Consider the following 17,482-nt stretch of genomic DNA (forward strand, 5'->3'; position numbering starts at 1 on the left):
ACTGCGTAGAAATCTGGTTCTATTTCATCCTCCCGATTCAGACTTCTGGTTCAAGTTGGTTTTGAACACGAAACTCTATTTCTGGATTCATTCACAAGTTCGCCAAGAGAATATCAAATTATGAGAAAGCAATTTTTCTACATTGTATACAACAGTGCCATTCAAAAGTGCGCTCTTTCATTTTCTAACCGATTGCTCTTTGGGAATTTCGAATAGCGCAACTCGAAAACAAAAATGTAAACAATACCCGACTCTCGAATATCACCAAAGCGAATGGGAAAATTGTAATGAAATTCAGAGACAACAGAATTAAACGGCCTGTTAATGTAAATATGTCATGAGGTTCGGGTACCGCGAGTGTAATGGAATGTAAGGGATTTGGGCGAGGGTACGACCACACGGCCATATGTTCAAGTGCTCGAAAGCGTATTTAAATGTTTTCATGTTGTTCGACGCATTTATAATGAGGAACTCTTTGTTTGTACTCTCGTTCGAGGAGTACCAAAGCCGTTTGGTAAATAGCTTATGAACGCTCCTAACAAATTTTAAAAAGTTTCCTTTTGAAGGTCAAAAATATGTTAGGCCTATAGGTAAAAAAATAATTATTTTTTAGTTTTCAAGGGAGATTCACAAGAAGTATCCTTGAAATTACAAATTATAATGAGGTAGCAACCCCCTATTATTCGTTACCAATGCTATAATCCCAAGTGATCTGTGCAATGAAAAGTAATCTGTCAGGAAAAATAAATACCATAATTTTAAGTCTAATTATACGTTTATACTTATTCCAGAAATTTGACAACAGCAGCTGCTGACAAATACACAAATTTAGGGTAATTTTTTTGATTTCAAATTATTAAATTAGTCGAAGCATAGTCGAAAAATCAGAGCTTTCCTTGGTTATTTGTAGAGTGCTCGCTTTTTGACACTCGCTAAGAATCGAATCGCTCTTCAGACGCTCTATGAATGTGTTTTAATTTTGCTTTTTTAAATTTTTTGTTAATGCTTGCACTCGAATCCAAAAAAGAATCAACATAAATGTGCCCCGAGTATTTGGATCGGGAAGAGCCGAGCGATCCCGAGCGAGTGAATCACAGAGGCGGCGGTACTGAGGCACTGACCGAGTGCGATGTTAGTACCGCTGCTCCTCCTCCCAACGCCGCCCCCCCCCACCCCCTTTTAAAGCCCCCCAATGCCCCAATGGAACGGCATACAAAACGCTGCGATCGGCCTCCCGTGGGCTTAGTTTGTGAGACGCTTCCGAAGCGACAAGTAGTTGATAGCAACATCGGTGAAAACCGGAGGAAAACGCAACTGCACGCGTTGCAGCACCCAAAAAATAAAGAGAATCCCACAAAATAAAAAAAATTTTATTTCATTTTCATGTTTATTTTAACTTGAGGGAAATTTTTAAACCGAAAACAACAACGGAATACTAAAAACAAAATACAAAAAAAAAAACGTGTCGCTGTCCGTCAAAGCTCCCATGTGTTGCATTACCAATTGAGAAAACATAAACAGAAAATAGAACCAGCCGATAGATAAACAGCCACCGAAGGAACGACAACAGATCCCCCGAAAATATTACGAGGGCGAAAGTGAAAGTGAATATTTATCTGAAGGCGGGTCTTATCTCCATCGCTTGGAGTGAATGCACCCAACGGATCCTCGATTAAGGTTCCTAAGCTAAGATCCGAAACAAATTCGGAATACACTGTTTTTGCATAAGATCAAAAATAGATTGCACAGCCAAGGAATCCAAGTTCAGTGTCAGAAACGCGAACCTCACTGCAATCTGCAAGATTCGTCTGCGTGGGGTCAGTCGTCTGCCGCACATAACATCATCATCATCATCATCCACATCCACATCCACATCATCTTTATCATCTTCGAAGGCGTGATTTCGAATTTTGAGTACCGCGAGTAGCTGTGATATTGCATTTTCCAACATGACTCAATCGAAGGAGAATCCGGAGAAGAGTCGCGAAACGATCAGCGAGGAAAGCATGAAGGATTTGCTTACCAAGCAGCTGGAAATCGTGGGCAGTGGAGGAGCCTTTGTGTGGTAAGGACTTGGGGATTAAATAAAATATAGTTTCAAATAAGGATATAATTGTCCTTTTTCTACTTGAAATTCCTTTAAAATTTTAAAAATCTTTTAGATTGCATAGGATATTATTATTTGCTCTTCTTTAGTTTTCAACAAATTTGAGAATTAAATGCCAAGATATTACTAGGCGATTTGAAAAATAATCCTTTCTTAAAAGTTATGTAGATTTTGGATTAAGATTGTTATGCCTTTACTCAACATTGGGGCTCAATGGGCTCAGCCTGTAATCTAGTTTTTGGCGATTCTATTCAGATCACTGTCTCAGTGCGAAAAGTAGGAATCATATTTCTGCCATAATTCGCTCAAAGTTGAGGAAGTCGCTTTTTAGCTCGACTCGAATCACGTTCCACTTGACCCACTTCATAGTGAACGCAGTGTGCTAGCTTTGAAAGGTTGAGTTTTTAGAAATTGTTGACATTACTCAGGGTGGTGCACTTTTCTCCTCGTAATTTGATTGATTTAATTAGTTTTTCCGCTTGATTGGGCGTCAGTATGAGCTAAAACCCTATTTTAACCGCGAACCACTCACCACAATTAAATTCAAGACCTAAGATCAATTAACTTTTTGCCACAGTTCGATAAGGTATGTTTTTAAAAGTAAGCTAATTGCAGAGGGGCTTCCTGATGGTAATTTTAGGCCGGGATCGAAGACTCACCCAGTTGGGTTCCAATCGAGGGGCAACGGTCATATGGGCGATCGCCCGGTATAGGATTTAAATATAGAATGCAAATCTGGCATATCAGCGCATATATATGTGTAGTAATACATACGATTCCATTAGGCTTAATCGTAAGTGATAAGACTTGTGAATTAAGATCGGGCGATGTGGGATCGTGAAATCGGTACGAGTACCGGTTCCATTACCCAGATCGGGATTGTAATGATTCCTATCTGATACGATCTCTGGCTGGAGGACATGTGCACTGAAAGTCATTCAACTGAGTCACTGGAGGAAGTCCTACACTAAAGCACTTACCCCCGAAATCATATACAGTGACTTGAATTTTTACGATCTACGTGCTTTGTGGGTGGGGGAGTCACGTGAAAAAGTCGGATATGTAAATATTGCGCACTGCGTTCCGGTTACCCGATTTGTTTGATGATTAACGACACTGCTCTGCCGAATCTTTAACTGCCATTAGGTGATTATGTGAGCAGCATACATAACCATAATATTATATATCACCCACAAATTACAGCCTTCACAGCTTTGTTTTTACTCCGATGTTTTGATCAACGTTATTATTTGCATTCCAACGATCAGTTAGCCAAGCGGTGTCAATGTGCGACCAATTGGAGTTGCGTGCTGTAAACAATTTGTCCGGATACGAAATATATTTTATCTGCGAAAACAAAATCCCAATTAGCAGTAAAGTGAAATTTACCTAACTGGCAAATAACTTATTGTAATGTTCTATTTCTCCCATCAGGGCCATTTTCTTTCTGTGTGTAACTCCGAATATATTGAATGGATTCCATGTGTCCTCCTACACATTGTTGGGTCACCTGCCCGATGATCAGTGGTGTGGTATTACGGATCTGCAGGACACCAACTGGACATTGGCCCAAAAGCGGGAGATTGCCGGGAAGGGTTTGGAATCGGGTGGATGCACCGTGTGGGACTGGAACTATGGTCATTTGGCAAAGATGTCCTACGAGGCGGCCCTTAACTACACCAGTCACTTGAATGAAATTTCCCTGCCCGTTGAGGTATCCTGCAAGGTCAAGGGTCGCCATGAGTTCGCCAATCCGGAGAGCACCTTCGTTTCGGACTGGGATCTCACCTGCGACAGGAGCATCCAACGGACCTCTGCCCAGGTTTCATTATCGTTGGGAAAGTTTTGTGGATCCTTTTCCTTTGGCATACTGGCCGACAAGTGGGTTGAAAAATGTACTTTTCTATGATATCTTAGTTACTGATAAATGGTTTTTTGCAGATTTGGTCGCAAAACCTCTTTTACCCTCGGAGCTGTCTTCTTTGTAGTGGGTAGTATCTTCTGCACTTTCTCGCCCTGGTATAGTATCTTCCTGGCAGGACGTTTCGCACTGGGAGCAGCTTCATCTGGTATTTTCTACCCCGCCTTTACCATGAGTAAGTTTCTAAACTATTGTGACAATCTAAGTTATAAGTAACTAGGGCAAATTTATTCCTAAAGGAAGATTACATTTATCGCTTACTTACGAAATACCTCATAGCAGTGTTAACTGCCAATACTTATTGTATCATTAGTAACACATATTTATTTTATTTTTTTAGTCGTGGAGAACATCTGCTTGAAGCATCGTTCCTGGATGTCGATTGCCTTCTCGGCCTCCTATCCCGTGGGCATGATCATCCTGGCAGTGATGGGCTACATCATCCAACCCTGGAGGCATCTGCAATTGGCCCTCACCGTTCCCTCTGTGCTGCTCATCCTAAACTGCTAGTACGTTTATCAAAGTTATGTGATATCTTATGTTATATAAATATTCCCAATTTTTAGCCTGATGAATGAATCACCCCGTTGGCTGATTGCAAACCAAAGATACGATCGCGTCTACAAGATTCTCTTCAGACAGCCCAGCCACTACCAAATTCAGCCCGCCGGTGCAGCCTCCTCTCCAATCGTCACCGATAAGAAGTCGGTGAGTGCAAAGTTCCATAAGAATATATAATTCTAGTTGCCAAGCAGAGAACTTATGGAATATATATATGTTACCATTGCAGCTGGAACCGAAAGTGGGTTTCTCCTGGGGGGATAAACTTAAGAACGGTCCTCTTAAGTCCATCATTGAGCTGTATGCCAATCCCAGGGTGCGCAAGATGATATTTGCGTCGTACTTCATGTTCTGCGTTTCTTCGCTGAGTTACTATGTGACGGGTGAGTTGTCCATGAGGAAGGGTATCTAATATTTATAATACTAATAATATATCCAATCCTTCAGCTCTCAATGCTGCCAATCTGTCGGTGTCGAGGTATCTGTACATCATAGGCACTGGGCTGGTGGATATACCGTCCTATTTGGTGCCAGTTGTAATGCTTCGTTTCACCGGTCGTCGGCTCACCACCATGTTCCTGTTCCTCTGGACAGGTGTATCCCTGCTGCTCGTCCTCTCCGTACCCGCTGGAAGCACCACCTGGATCGTGGGATTTGCCATGCTGGGTCGATTTGGCATTAGCGCCACCTACTCCGTGGTTACTCTATACACAGCCGAGCTGTATCCCACCGAGATTCGCAACTCTGCTCTGGGAACCTGCTCCACCTTCGCCCACGTGGGCTCCATTTCGGCCCCCTATGTGGTCGATTGCCTGGGAGCCCTCGGCTGGTACATTCCAACAACGATCTGCGGCTGCTGCGTTCTAGTAGCTGGCCTCCTGACCCTCACACTTCCGGAAACGGGAACGGGGAAGCTCTCCGACAAGGTGGAGAACACCCAGGTCTCCGCTCCGGCAGAGCAGCCCGAGAAACCGTGATTGAAGGAGACGGCCTCGCATCTAGGCTAAGTCCCATTTTCACGACATGATTTATCAGTTCAGAACTCAGATCAAACCATTTTTAATTATTAAACCAATACCTAAAACGGGGTCTAGTAATCGTATACACCTCAGGCTGTTTGTTGCTATTTCATATTCCTGTTTATGAAACTACCTTATAACAAACTTGTAGTATCTGATTATAGCCAAAGCAATTTAAAGTGAAAATGAAATTTTTCTCTACACTTAAGCACAGTTTTTTATGACTACTTAAAAAAAAAGAAAAACAAAAGACAGACTGATAAATCGCATCGTGAAAACGGTTATTTTAGTTAGTCTTATGTAATATTATATATACCTACAGTACTTTAGCCTAAGTTCGTTGATAATCCGTGCTATTCCTGCATTGTTTAAGTATGTATATTCATAACTGTTTTTCTGTTTGATATCGCATAATAAATATTCTATTTATACGTGATCAGCAGAGATCTAGGACTGCATCAGCAGTTGGACCCAATCGTAATAGGGTCTGGTCACTGTGTAGATGCTGGGCATTCCCTGGATGCCGCAGGTGAGTCCGTGGGACACCAGGCCATAGATATAGTCCTTGCCTCCATAAGGACAGATTAGGGGACCGCTAAAAGATCGAAATATTCATTTAGCAATTAAAATGTACAACTTCTGTACTTGTTTTTACCCCGAATCTCCCTGACAAGAGTCCTGATTGTTGCCCAGAGCACACACCGTATTCGCTCCATTCTGTGGCGCCCAGATATGTCCTATAATATCCCGACACTTTTGATTATCGATCACCCGAACATCGGCCTCGAAAAGTTTCTTTTGGCATGGTCCAGCATGCTGTGTGGCTCCATACCCAATAATGCGACAGGATTCTAGGAGATTAAAGAATTAGATATTATGATAAATTTGTATGCGGTTGAATTATACCATTTTGGTCTGGTTTCATTCCTTGGGGAGGCAGTTGGGCAAATTGTAGGCCATTGCTCGAAAGACTCCAGTAGCGACGTCTCATGTAAAGCAAAGCTATATCATTCCGAAAGTTTGATCTGCATTAAAAAATATCATTCGATTTAGTAAAACATTTAATATTTACACAAGAAACACTTAATCTTCTTAAACAAATGTTCAAGAAGTCTTTTCTCTTTTTGATACAGAGCAAATCACTTGCTGAGTCAATTTCCCTTTGTGGTAATCTCCAAATCTCTTTAGGAGGGGAGTATTAAACTTGACTCAACTGATTACTCACGGTTGGAAGTAAATATACTCGGCGCTTTCCAGACCATATGGTTCCAGCTGCCCAATGTTTTCAATATTCTCATAGCCAATGAAGGCAGCAATATTGTGAATGTTCCTAAGAATACCCAGAAGCTCGAAATGAGAAATTTCTTAGAGGCTCAATACCAACTTTCTCCAAATGCAGTGAGCTGCGGACAGAATCCAACGATCGCTTATCAGGCTGCCACCGCAAAAGTGTTGATAGGAGACTCTTTTCGTGGTATTTCCCTTGATAACATCTTGCAATGAGACCATAAAGGGATATTTACTTGTGCTGCCTTTAAATGGAATTCAAGAGCATTCAGTTAGTCGTCCAAGTTAGGGAATTTAATGATGTACTGCCCACGGTTGACACGATCCGACCACCAACAATGGGAACTGCCCGACAGGATTTAAGTCCAGAATTTAGCAAGACACTGAGGAGCAGCCAGTAAAACCTTTTCCAGGGGCTGAGATCTAAAGCAGCCTTCATGGTTGGGCTTTGAAAAGACACTGACATATGACCGTCAGCAGGTTGCTAATAGAGAAACAGTTACTATGCAAATAAAAGTACAAAAAAAGCATTCTCGTTCATCCAAACAAAAAGCCAAGCTGTGCAAATATTTCCAACTCCAATGCGTTGGTAAATTGTTTTCAAATCTCAACGCGCCGGCGTCAGCAAGAGTAACGTACATGTAGTTTTAGCGTGGTCTTCTATATATGTATGTAATTTGGCTAATAGTTGTATAATGATTCATATTTCTTACTTTCTTACAAAATATCACGGTTTAATTTGAAATAACGGCTATTTGTCTCTTCTTGTACCAAGTGGCAACACTGCACTTCCGGAATACCGATAACAAGAGTTGCGATATGATGCTCATACATACCGATACTATCGTGGTCAGCCCATCTCTAAGCTAATCAGCTGTTTTGTTGTGTGAAATTATATTTTATTTTACAATTTTCACGGGAAAATGCAGGATTTACGGAGAGTCGACTCGCTGCGACTGCCGAATGGCGACGGAGCCGCTGGCAACGATGAGGTCAAGTCCCCGTTTTTGATCGGCGTGGCCGGCGGAACGGCCAGCGGCAAGTCGACGGTCTGCAAGAAGATCATGGAGCAGCTGGGCCAGGCGGAAATGGATCACACGCAGCGCCAGGTGGTCTCCATCAGCCAGGACAGCTTCTACCGTGAGCTCACCCCCGCCGAGAAGGCCAAGGCCCAGAAGGGCCTCTTCAACTTTGACCATCCGGATGCCTTCAACGAGGAACTCATGTTCAGCACGCTGCAGAACATCCTGAAGGGCCACAAGGTGGAGATCCCCAGCTACGACTACCGCACCAATTCGCTGTAAGTCCCAATACATATCCAATCCAATTGTAGGGAAATGTGCTTAGTATATTTTATCGCAGTTTATCAGCTTACTAGATCCATTATACTATGAGTAAAACTTAGTTTCTAAATGTAGATCCTAAAAACATATGGAAAGAGCATGCTCTGAAGAATGAATAATTAATGTTAAATACACCTTCAATGATTCCCTAGTACTCGTTTCCAGTCACCCCCATTAAAACTGCCATGGTAATCAGTTATTGTGCCCATTAAGAGTAATAAGTGGAACCAAATTAGTCATAGACTATTTTATTCCATTACTTTATTAATTTATTCTCACTTTCTTACTTTGACTAACCCCTCAGGGACTTTGAAAACGTGCTGGTTATCTACCCAGCCGATGTGGTCTTATTCGAGGGCATTCTGGTCTTTTACTTTCCCAAGATACGCGACCTTTTCCACATGAAGCTATTCGTGGACACAGACTCCGATACCAGATTGGCCAGGAGAGGTGAGTGGTGATTTCTCATCAATCCAAGTAAACAATATAATAAAAATCCTATTAGTGCCACGCGATATCAACGAACGTGGTCGGGACTTGGACGCCGTTCTCACCCAGTATATGACCTTCGTAAAGCCCGCTTTCGAGGAATTCTGCTCGCCTGTAAGTTTCGCCATTTTCGAATTTTCCATAAACAGTAATTTATAAACCCTACCTTTTTTAGACGAAAAAGTTTGCTGACGTTATCATACCACGAGGCGCCGACAACACAGGTGAGGCAGCAGCACCCAGACACCTGTCCACTTCTGTTTACTTTCTATGCCCACACAAAACACACTCTTACACTCTAAGCGTTTGTAGTGTTTCGTTGAGTTGGTTGCCCCCCAATAACCATAGTTATAGCAATGGTTCTTTTGTTTCTGGTTCTATTAACCCCTCTGATGACAAGAAATCCCTATCACATAGACTGCTTGATGTTTACATACATATGAGTACTATATGCCTACTATCAACATTTCTACCCTCTCTTTGTTTCTCCTTCATCTCTGTTAATTGTATCTTTTGCATTATGATTTTCGGTTGTTTTCGTTTTGTTCCTGTTGTTTTATTGTATTTCTTGCAGTTGCCATTGATCTTATTGTACACCATATCGGGGAGATTCTCGCCACCACCAACAGCGCACAGCACAGCAACACAGTCAGGGTGGCGGCGTCTAGCATGAAGCGAGATCACTAAACGCCAATGTAAACTCGCTTCTGGGGCGGCCACTTCCTCGTCCTAACGCCGCGTCTTGAGCTTGTACTAATTGCCAAAAACTAAAGTCCAAAACTTAAAAAGAAAGATAAAGAAAACCGAGGCGGCGCAGCACACTATGACAAATGTCCATTAATGAGCGCCGACATCGCTTCTCATTTGGTCTCCTCATCGTAACCGATTAACGTAGTCCTAAGATTAAAAAGTATCTTTAGTATCTACTCTTGCATATGTTCAACAATACATGGTAGTGTGTATGTAAGCTCGTTTCTGTTCATCAAGATAACCCAACCTGCGATTGCGATCCCAGTCTAACTCTGGACATAAGTTACCTATAGCAAAATGTTACAGTTTAATGATATCCCTTGGTCTAACCTGGTGCCCAACCCCGATTTGACTTCCTTTCGAGGATTTAAGCACTCTACTCACCAAACCACACATGTTACACATCTAACTATTGTATCTATGTTCCGATGCCCGATACTTTGTTAACCACTCTTATTAAATTCTGTTTGTGGATGCTAATATAACAAGGGGCTCCTTTATAAACTTTTATAAGAAGCTGAATTATTTTTGTATTTAAAAATATTTTGTAAATAATAGTAACTAGCAGTTGCCTACTTGAAAATAAGTAGGACCTTAATAGTTTTTGCGGATTTTATATTACTTTTTCCTACGTAGTTGTTCAAAACTTACATATTGATTATATTATAAACGGACTATAAATAACTCATTCCTTAATCTCGACTATTCAATAATTATTATTTATTTGTTTGTAGATGTCCTAGAAACACTATATATAATATCAATCTATGTTACAAAGAAAAACATCATATAATTTAGAGCTTGCAGTTCGATTAACTTTTAGAACTTAAATGTATCACTACAATATATCCGAATAAGCAATCGATTCATAAGCAATATAGATATTCATAAAAAAAAATAGTCAATTGAACTATGACCATCCTATTTTGATTTAATTTTTTAAATTTCTTGTGAGTACCGGGCATCTAAAAAGTCGTAGCTTGCGACTTTAGTATTATCAAATCGTGTCTCCTATGAACACTTTAATGAAGTCTCAAATATACAAATGCAAGACAGATAATTGCCTAACAAGGCGTGATGATAAATCGGTGTTTCATTTTGTAAGTACACGACCAGCAGATTGTAAAGCACACAATTACTCGAGTCACAAGACACAATAGAGAAACAATTAACAGAAAATGCCGCCCAGCTTAGATGCGATTAGGTAATAGACCCTACTAACTAGAGCTAGAGTAAGTCCTTGGCTTAGACTAGACCGCTTGGATCGGGGGAGCTCCAGAGGAGCAGCGAGGTAAGTGGATTGTTTCACGTTGAGTTGCAATGCTTACGAAGGTGCAGCATTACGATTTGATACTATTATTATTGGCTGTCCACTAATGGCACTCTCTCTTCCTTTCAGTGGCCATCGATTTGATTGTCCAGCACATCCGCGATTTTCTGAACAATCGATCTCGCCACGGATCCACCGGAAATATGGCGCTCTACATGAATCTGGATTTGAATGCATCGGGTGCCGGTTTCGCGGGCCCAGGTAAGGCCAGCATCCAAAAGGCGCGTCCCCACTAACCATCCGCTGACTGGAGCGGATCATTCGGATTACTAATCAACCCCCCTGCATGCGATCGGGCACTTGCTCTGCTGTGTATATATAGTATCTTCTGTTATGCTTTGTGTTTCTCTGTGAAAGATGGAAGCGAGAGTCACCTGGGCACCTACAACGCCATCCGAAGGTTCTCCACGCTCTGCAAGGAGCTCAACATGCAGGGCAACTTCTTCTTCGAGACCAACAAGAATCTTCCGCACCACTAGATGATGGAGATGGCTTAAGAGTTCCCGAAGCAGTACAAGACACGGCGCACATAAGCGAATGTTAAATTTGTTATCAATTATTGTACCCATAGACATATTTTTTCAGTAAACGAGAATTGAATTTTGAGTGAACATCTCATGGTCTTCGAATCTTCTTCGTAGCTCGAACCTTGCATTTGTACATGGCGTTGATCTTACGCAAATCTCCGGCACTGAAACCTTCTCGTTGACCCATTACCCTGGCCTCGGGAGTGTCATGCAATGCCACAAGCGTGGGCTTGCCATTCCGGGAGAAGCTTACGGACGAGTAGTGCATCACGCTGCTGTAGTCGTACTTTACGCCGAATCCGGACAGTAAGCCGGGTTTGTATACCACGAAGTTTTGCATATTCTCTGGGATAATGTTGTCACTTATCACCTGGACATAGGAATTGCGCTCGTGACGGTTCTGTTCGTGAAGGAAGCCCAGAGTGTGCATCATCTCGTGGAGCGTAACACCGACTTTTACCAGGCAGAAGGGTGAATGCAGATTCAATTCCTGGCGACCACCCAAACGTCCGACATAGCTATAACATCCCAACTTTCGCGATGTAAACGCTACGTAATCCTTTTCAGCGATCCTAGGCATAAAACGCACGCAGGTATATTTGTGGTATGCCTGGAAGCGATTTGATAATGTAAACTAATAGTTCATTTTGACAATATAATCTAATTCAGGTGTAGCATAACAATATGTTATTATATATGTTAATTCTTAAAATGACTCTAAGTACGCACATAGGTATTTTAAAAAGTTGTATGTATATTGTTATGACTTACCATAAATGCTCTATTTAATTTGTCCAATTCGTGGGTTGTAAAGTCACCTTCAATCTCGTAGGGCACAACGCCTCCCGGCCAGCGGGAAGTCGGCGCAGCTACGCCATTGCGGGCATTCTTGAAGCCCATTGGGATCAATATATCACCTTCGAAGTAGTTACCCAGTTCCTCGGGGTTCTGCTGGGATTTCTCACTGTAAGCCGCGACCAAAGCTCCTGTGGTTTCCACATCCCCCATAGGTAGGGCATGACCTAAAGAAATGCACAATAGAACTACGAACATGAGCAACCTGGGTGTATATTGCGACTTTTCTGTGTTGTCAAAGTCTTCTACTGATGTGGTTACTCGCCGAACTTGGTGTTATTATATAGATCTGCCTTATATGGCTACTAATAAAGTCAGTTTTGTTTTGCTTTCCAGTAAATCTTTAAGGATTCTTAGTTTGTATGGGTTATGTTAAGAAATGTAATATTTGGGCGCACAGGTATAGCTACTTATAAGGTATTTTACTTTTAGTAAACTTAAATTGAATGTGCTTTTACTGTTCTGATATTTATTTTAAAAGCGTTAAATTGTCAATACTGATATGCATGAACTTACGATTTTTATGTAACAGATCGAGAGCATGAAACATTTTCATCTAAACCTGGCACTTGTACATGGCGTTGATCTTGCGTACATCTCCGGCAGAGAAACCCATTCGTTGACCCATCTTCCTGGAATCGGAAGTGTCGCGTAAGGCCTCCATTGTGGGCTGGCCATTCCGGGTGAAGCTGGTGGTCGAGTAGTGCATCACACTGCCGTAGTCGTACTCCACGCCGAAACCTGACTCTTGATTGGAACTGTACTTCCTGAAGTTCTTTATCTTCCCAGGCTTTACGTTGTCACTTATCACACGGACATAGGAATCGCGCTCGTGGCGATTTTGCTCGTGGAAAAAGCCCAGGGCGTGCATCAGCTCGTGGATGGAGGTGCCGATCATTCGCAGGCAGTTGGGCGACTGCAGATTCAACTCCTGACGGCCGCCCAAACGACCGACGGCGCTCCAACAACCAGAGTTTTCACTTCCAATCACGATGTAGTCCTCCTCGGTGGTCCTGAGCTTAAAACGTACACAGGTCCTTGTGTGGAATTCCTAAAAGAAAGTTGTAGGCACACTAATGACTTTTTTAAATCCTTACCTGAATCGCATGATTTATTTGTCTTAGCTCCTGGTCTGTGAAGGCACCTTGGATCTCGTATGGCACAACGCCTCCCGGCCAGCGGTAGCTCAGCTCTAAAATTCCATTCCTGTATCTCAATGGAATCAATATATCACCTTCAAAGTAGGCACCCAATTCCTCGGGGTTCTGCTGAGATTCCTTATTGTAAGTCTCGACCAAATCTTCTGGGGTTTTCACATCCGGGTTACCAAATATGTTGTCTCCTAGATCTGACAAGTCAATAATTTCCAGAGAGTCTATAGCTCCCAGGGGCATGGAATCTCCCCGAGAAATACTAAGTAGAACTAGGAAAAAGAGCAGACTGAGTTTTCTTTTTAACTTTCCCATGCTAGCCAATTGTTCTACTGATGTGGTTACTAGCTGGTCTACAGGTATTACATAGTCTCACATATACATTCAGCTAGCTGCGTTCTTTATTTATAGAAACACTTAAGAATTCCGCGTTGTAAGTTGGAGCTTTTACAGTTAAGATTTGGAATTTCGTAATTAGTTTTTAATTATAGCCGGATAGTGAGGCGAAACGTGGTTTTTTTGGCTCAAAAGAACACTTCTAATATTGTTACATACAGATATTTTGCATAGTGTTATACAAATCATTAAGGTTTTGAAAGCACTCTGAAAAGTCATTTTAGCTGTCTAAAAATATGCAACGATATAGTTTAAACTCATAAGTACAATTAATTCATTCAGAAAGTCACTATCCATTATTCACAGCATACTTTTAGACACCTAAAAATTAACACCCTAGGGATTTTGTGGGGTACCACCGAATTAATTTACTTCAGTGAACGGGAATAAATTGTGAAAATAATAATATTTTTACTGTATTGATATTTATTCTGATAGCATTTGTCGGTCTATAAAGAAATTCATTAATCACCGATTTTGTTTTACAAATTGTTCTCATTTCTTCAAGCATTGCAGTTGTACATGGCGTTGATCTTGCGCACATCTCCGGCGGAGAATCCTCGTCGTTGACCCATCTGGCTGGCATCGGGAGTGTCTTTCAATGCGATCAAAACGTCGCTCGAGTAGTGCATCACACTGGCGTAGTCGTACTTCTCGCCGAAATCGGTCGAAACGCCGGGTTTAAGCGTAACGTAATTATCATTATTAATTTCGGTTTTGTTTTTCAGTGTGACATATAAATCACGGTCGCGGCGAGATTGTTCATGCCAGAAGCCCAATGCGTGCATCAGCTCGTGGATCGGAACACCGACTTTATACAGACAGTCGAGTTCCAGGCTCACCTCCAGGTTCACCTCCTGGCGACCACCCCACCGTCCGACGAAGCTCCAACATCCACTATTGGCACTTTCAATCGAAATGTAGTCCTTTTCGGTGGTCCTAGGCTTAAAACGCACGCAGGTCCTGGTATGGAACTCCTTAAAGAGATTGTACAATTTAAAATAATCAATAAGTTATTTTTTAATTCAAAAAATTATGTTAATATTTTAAAAAGTACATGATAATTATGTAGATCTAGTTAAATAGGATTATAAAAAATCGATTTTTAAAATTTTTTTATTGTTAATAGTTGTCTAGGCTTTTTTTAAATTTGTCTGTCATATATTCAGCACCATATGTTCAGCATAAGGTATCATTCGAAATATTTAAAAAAAAATCATGAAAAAGTGTTTGTTTTTGGGACAAAAATCCAATGCAACCCCTTAATATGGATTTTTTTTAAGTCCTTACCTTAAAAGCATCTTCGATTATTTTCGTGTGGTTGGGTAAAAATGTGCCATTGATTTCGTAGGGCACAACGCCTCCTGGCCAGCGACGACTCAGGGCCAACACGCCATTACGGATATTGATACCGTTGGATCGGGCATTCCAGTCTGGGAGCACTATGTCACCTTCGAAGTATTTGTCCTCGGTGCTATGGGATTTCTTATTTAAGTCCATTGGCTTAAAATGTCCAAGAGTAATGCCCAAAATAACTAGGAGCATGAACAAACTTGGTTTACTTTGCGACTTTTCCATTTTGTCAAGTTCTTTTACTACTGTGATTACTAACCTGGCTTGCTGGCATTATATAGGCAGTCCCATCTAGCGTTCTACTTTATTAATAGAAGCACTTTTGCATTTCGTTTTGCAAGAAGGAATTTCTCGAGTTAAGATTTGTGTTTTGTAATTGGTTTTTTAAATTTAGCCACGTTATTAAGAAAACTACATATTTCTGCCGGACGAAGATAGCAACACTATAATTAATATTTAAGCAATATATTTAGAAAGTCGTCTTTAAATAATAAAATATATTGTTCAAACCCAGACGAGCCGAAAGCCTTAGTTGCCAGCGCTCTAGTCATAAAACAGCTTTATATAAATAAATACAGATTATTATAATATTATACTTTCAGTAAATTATAATTGAATATTCAATGATCTTGACATGGTTCTGGCTGATATAGGATGCATTTTCTTTCAAACTTGGATATTTATTCTGATATTCCATATTCTGATAGTCTATGAAACCTCGATGTTTGTGAAGCAAACCGGTAGAATGTTCCTTTTTATCTAAACCTTGCACTTGTACATGGCGTTGATCTTGCGCACATCTCCGGCGGAGAATCCTCGTCGTTGACCCATCTGGCTGGCATCGGAGGAGGATCGCAGCGCCTTCAGTGTGGGCTGGCCATTCCGGGTGAAGCTGGTGGCCGAGTAGTGCATCACACTGCCATAGTCGTACTCCACGCCGAATCCGGACTGTTTTTTGGAGCTGGACTTCTCAAAGTTGGCCATCATCGCGGGCTTAATGTTGGCACTCATCACCTGGACATAGGAATCGCGCTCATGGCGATTCTGCTCGTGGAAGAAGCCCAGGGCGTGCATCAGCTCGTGGATCGGAGTGCCGTAGGTTCGCAGGCAGGTGGGCGACTGCAGGTTCACCTCCTGGCGACCACCCAAGCGTCCGATGCTGCTCCAACATCCAGACTTGCCGCTTCCAATCGAAATGTAGTCCTTTTCGGTGGTCCTGGGCTTAAAACGCACACAGGTTCTGGTGTGGTATTCCTGGAAAATATAAGATGATGTTAAAAAATAACATTTTTTTTATTAACTACGTCATAATATTTCTTGTTTTTAAACCTTACATTAAAAGCATGATTGATATTTTCCAATTCCTGGCTTGTAAAGGGTCCTTTGATCTCGTAAGGCACAACGCCGCCCGGCCAGCGGGAACTCAGCGCCAAAATGCCATTGCGGGTACCGTTGGATCGGGCATTCCTGTAGCTCAATGGGATCAATATGTCACCTTCGTGGTATGTGCCCAATTCCTCGGGGTTCTGCGGGGACTCCTCATTGTGAGCCTCGACCAAAGCGCCTGTGGTTTTCACATCTGGATTTCCGAAGACAGTATCGCCCAGATCCGTCAAGTCAATCATTTCCTGAGAGTCCATATCCTCCAGGGGCATAAAATCTCCCAAAGAAACGACTAGAATGACTACAAGCCAGAACAAAGCGGATTTACTTTGCGAGTTCTCCATTTCGGCCAATTCTCCTACTGCTGTGATTACCAACCAGGCTTACTGACATTATATAGTCCCACCTAGACCTCCAAACATGTTGTCGCCGATTTTGTTTCACTTATGTGTTTCTGTTTATGCAGGGTTCTTTTTGAAACGATAAGTCGGCGCTTTGTAGGCGTTTACATTTACATTAAGTACGCACTAGTTATCCGCGTGCTTCTTGATTTATGGACTCATTTATGCACTCGACTTTGTAAATGGAATGCGGAATTTTTGCAAGCTAAAATTTGCTGATTTCTTACAAGCATTTTGTTTCTAAACTAAAAAACAAATATACACAAAAATAAAATTAGGTCAGTGCTGATAAATATTTTTTGTTTCTTTGGTTAATTTTCAAAAACAATTACAACTTACTGTCGGCATTGTTCATATTCAGACTTTCACCACGGTTTCAATCTTTGAATCTTACCTCGGTTCTTGTCATCACTTAAGTGAGATAAACATATACGGCTTGTGTCCGCGCTATGAAAAACATTATTTTGAAAAAGATATTTAAAATAGTTATGACAAAATAAAATAAGATAAACTTCATTTATTTATGATAAAAATAAAATAATTTCCTTATTAATGACGGAGAAAAACTTGAACAAAATGATGTTGCACAAATATATAAAAAAATATATT

The 17,482-nt window shown here is 41.4% G+C and overlaps 7 protein-coding genes across 11 annotated transcripts; 2 read left to right on the top strand and 5 right to left on the bottom strand.

The window, feature by feature from the left end:
* Positions 1–1,255: 1,255 nt before the first annotated feature.
* Positions 1,256–6,044, top strand: LOC119562489 (organic cation transporter protein). Its single transcript, XM_037875697.1, has 7 exons — positions 1,256–2,065; positions 3,542–3,988; positions 4,049–4,203; positions 4,369–4,537; positions 4,595–4,736; positions 4,819–4,972; positions 5,037–6,044. Exons 1-7 carry the CDS (start codon positions 1,950–1,952, stop codon positions 5,564–5,566), a joined length of 1,713 nt encoding a protein of 570 aa, XP_037731625.1. The 5' UTR covers positions 1,256–1,949; the 3' UTR covers positions 5,567–6,044.
* Positions 5,953–7,343, bottom strand: LOC119562498 (serine protease 55). 2 transcript variants are annotated; one of them, XM_037875709.1, is made up of 6 exons: positions 7,205–7,343; positions 6,993–7,140; positions 6,834–6,938; positions 6,515–6,633; positions 6,264–6,459; positions 5,953–6,203 (listed from the first exon to the last, which is right to left on the bottom strand). In XM_037875709.1, exons 1-6 carry the CDS (start codon positions 7,332–7,334, stop codon positions 6,056–6,058), a joined length of 846 nt encoding a protein of 281 aa, XP_037731637.1. In that variant the 5' UTR covers positions 7,335–7,343; the 3' UTR covers positions 5,953–6,055. The 2 variants fall into 2 exon arrangements, with proteins under 2 accessions (XP_037731637.1, XP_037731641.1); XM_037875713.1 differs by having other exon boundaries at positions 7,209–7,311.
* A 394-nt stretch (positions 7,344–7,737) lies between these two features.
* On the top strand, positions 7,738–11,418 carry LOC119553155 (uridine-cytidine kinase). 2 transcript variants are annotated; one of them, XM_037863380.1, is made up of 6 exons: positions 7,738–8,195; positions 8,543–8,688; positions 8,744–8,841; positions 8,903–8,951; positions 10,877–11,008; positions 11,165–11,418. In XM_037863380.1, the coding sequence occupies exons 1-6, from the start codon at positions 7,819–7,821 to the stop codon at positions 11,284–11,286; spliced, it is 924 nt and encodes a 307-aa protein (XP_037719308.1). In that variant the 5' UTR covers positions 7,738–7,818; the 3' UTR covers positions 11,287–11,418. The 2 variants fall into 2 exon arrangements, with proteins under 2 accessions (XP_037719308.1, XP_037719318.1); XM_037863390.1 differs by lacking the exons at positions 10,877–11,008; positions 11,165–11,418 and adding an exon at positions 9,302–10,558.
* LOC119553179 (zinc metalloproteinase nas-14-like) lies at positions 11,400–12,729 on the bottom strand. Its single transcript, XM_037863423.1, has 2 exons — positions 12,106–12,729; positions 11,400–11,944 (listed from the first exon to the last, which is right to left on the bottom strand). The coding sequence occupies exons 1-2, from the start codon at positions 12,385–12,387 to the stop codon at positions 11,423–11,425; spliced, it is 804 nt and encodes a 267-aa protein (XP_037719351.1). The 5' UTR covers positions 12,388–12,729; the 3' UTR covers positions 11,400–11,422.
* Positions 12,215–13,704, bottom strand: LOC119553164 (zinc metalloproteinase nas-13-like). Of its 2 annotated transcripts, XM_037863411.1 has the most exons (4): positions 13,517–13,647; positions 13,287–13,454; positions 12,706–13,226; positions 12,215–12,356 (listed from the first exon to the last, which is right to left on the bottom strand). In XM_037863411.1, the coding sequence occupies exons 2-3, from the start codon at positions 13,295–13,297 to the stop codon at positions 12,746–12,748; spliced, it is 492 nt and encodes a 163-aa protein (XP_037719339.1). In that variant the 5' UTR covers positions 13,298–13,454; positions 13,517–13,647; the 3' UTR covers positions 12,215–12,356; positions 12,706–12,745. The 2 variants fall into 2 exon arrangements, with proteins under 2 accessions (XP_037719339.1, XP_037719330.1); XM_037863402.1 differs by having other exon boundaries at positions 12,706–13,240; positions 13,287–13,704.
* A 435-nt stretch (positions 13,705–14,139) lies between these two features.
* Positions 14,140–15,323, bottom strand: LOC119553185 (zinc metalloproteinase nas-4-like). The gene is made up of 2 exons (XM_037863437.1): positions 15,027–15,323; positions 14,140–14,713 (listed from the first exon to the last, which is right to left on the bottom strand). The coding sequence occupies exons 1-2, from the start codon at positions 15,312–15,314 to the stop codon at positions 14,240–14,242; spliced, it is 762 nt and encodes a 253-aa protein (XP_037719365.1). The 5' UTR covers positions 15,315–15,323; the 3' UTR covers positions 14,140–14,239.
* A 314-nt stretch (positions 15,324–15,637) lies between these two features.
* On the bottom strand, positions 15,638–17,096 carry LOC119560426 (zinc metalloproteinase nas-4-like). Of its 2 annotated transcripts, XM_037873874.1 has the most exons (3): positions 16,851–17,096; positions 16,424–16,773; positions 15,638–16,343 (listed from the first exon to the last, which is right to left on the bottom strand). In XM_037873874.1, the coding sequence occupies exons 2-3, from the start codon at positions 16,742–16,744 to the stop codon at positions 15,849–15,851; spliced, it is 816 nt and encodes a 271-aa protein (XP_037729802.1). In that variant the 5' UTR covers positions 16,745–16,773; positions 16,851–17,096; the 3' UTR covers positions 15,638–15,848. The 2 variants fall into 2 exon arrangements, with proteins under 2 accessions (XP_037729802.1, XP_037729794.1); XM_037873866.1 differs by having other exon boundaries at positions 16,424–17,096.
* Positions 17,097–17,482: the final 386 nt, after the last annotated feature.

This window comes from Drosophila subpulchrella, chromosome 3R, assembly GCF_014743375.2.
Source record: "Drosophila subpulchrella strain 33 F10 #4 breed RU33 chromosome 3R, RU_Dsub_v1.1 Primary Assembly, whole genome shotgun sequence".
Classification (NCBI taxonomy): domain Eukaryota; kingdom Metazoa; phylum Arthropoda; class Insecta; order Diptera; family Drosophilidae; genus Drosophila; species Drosophila subpulchrella.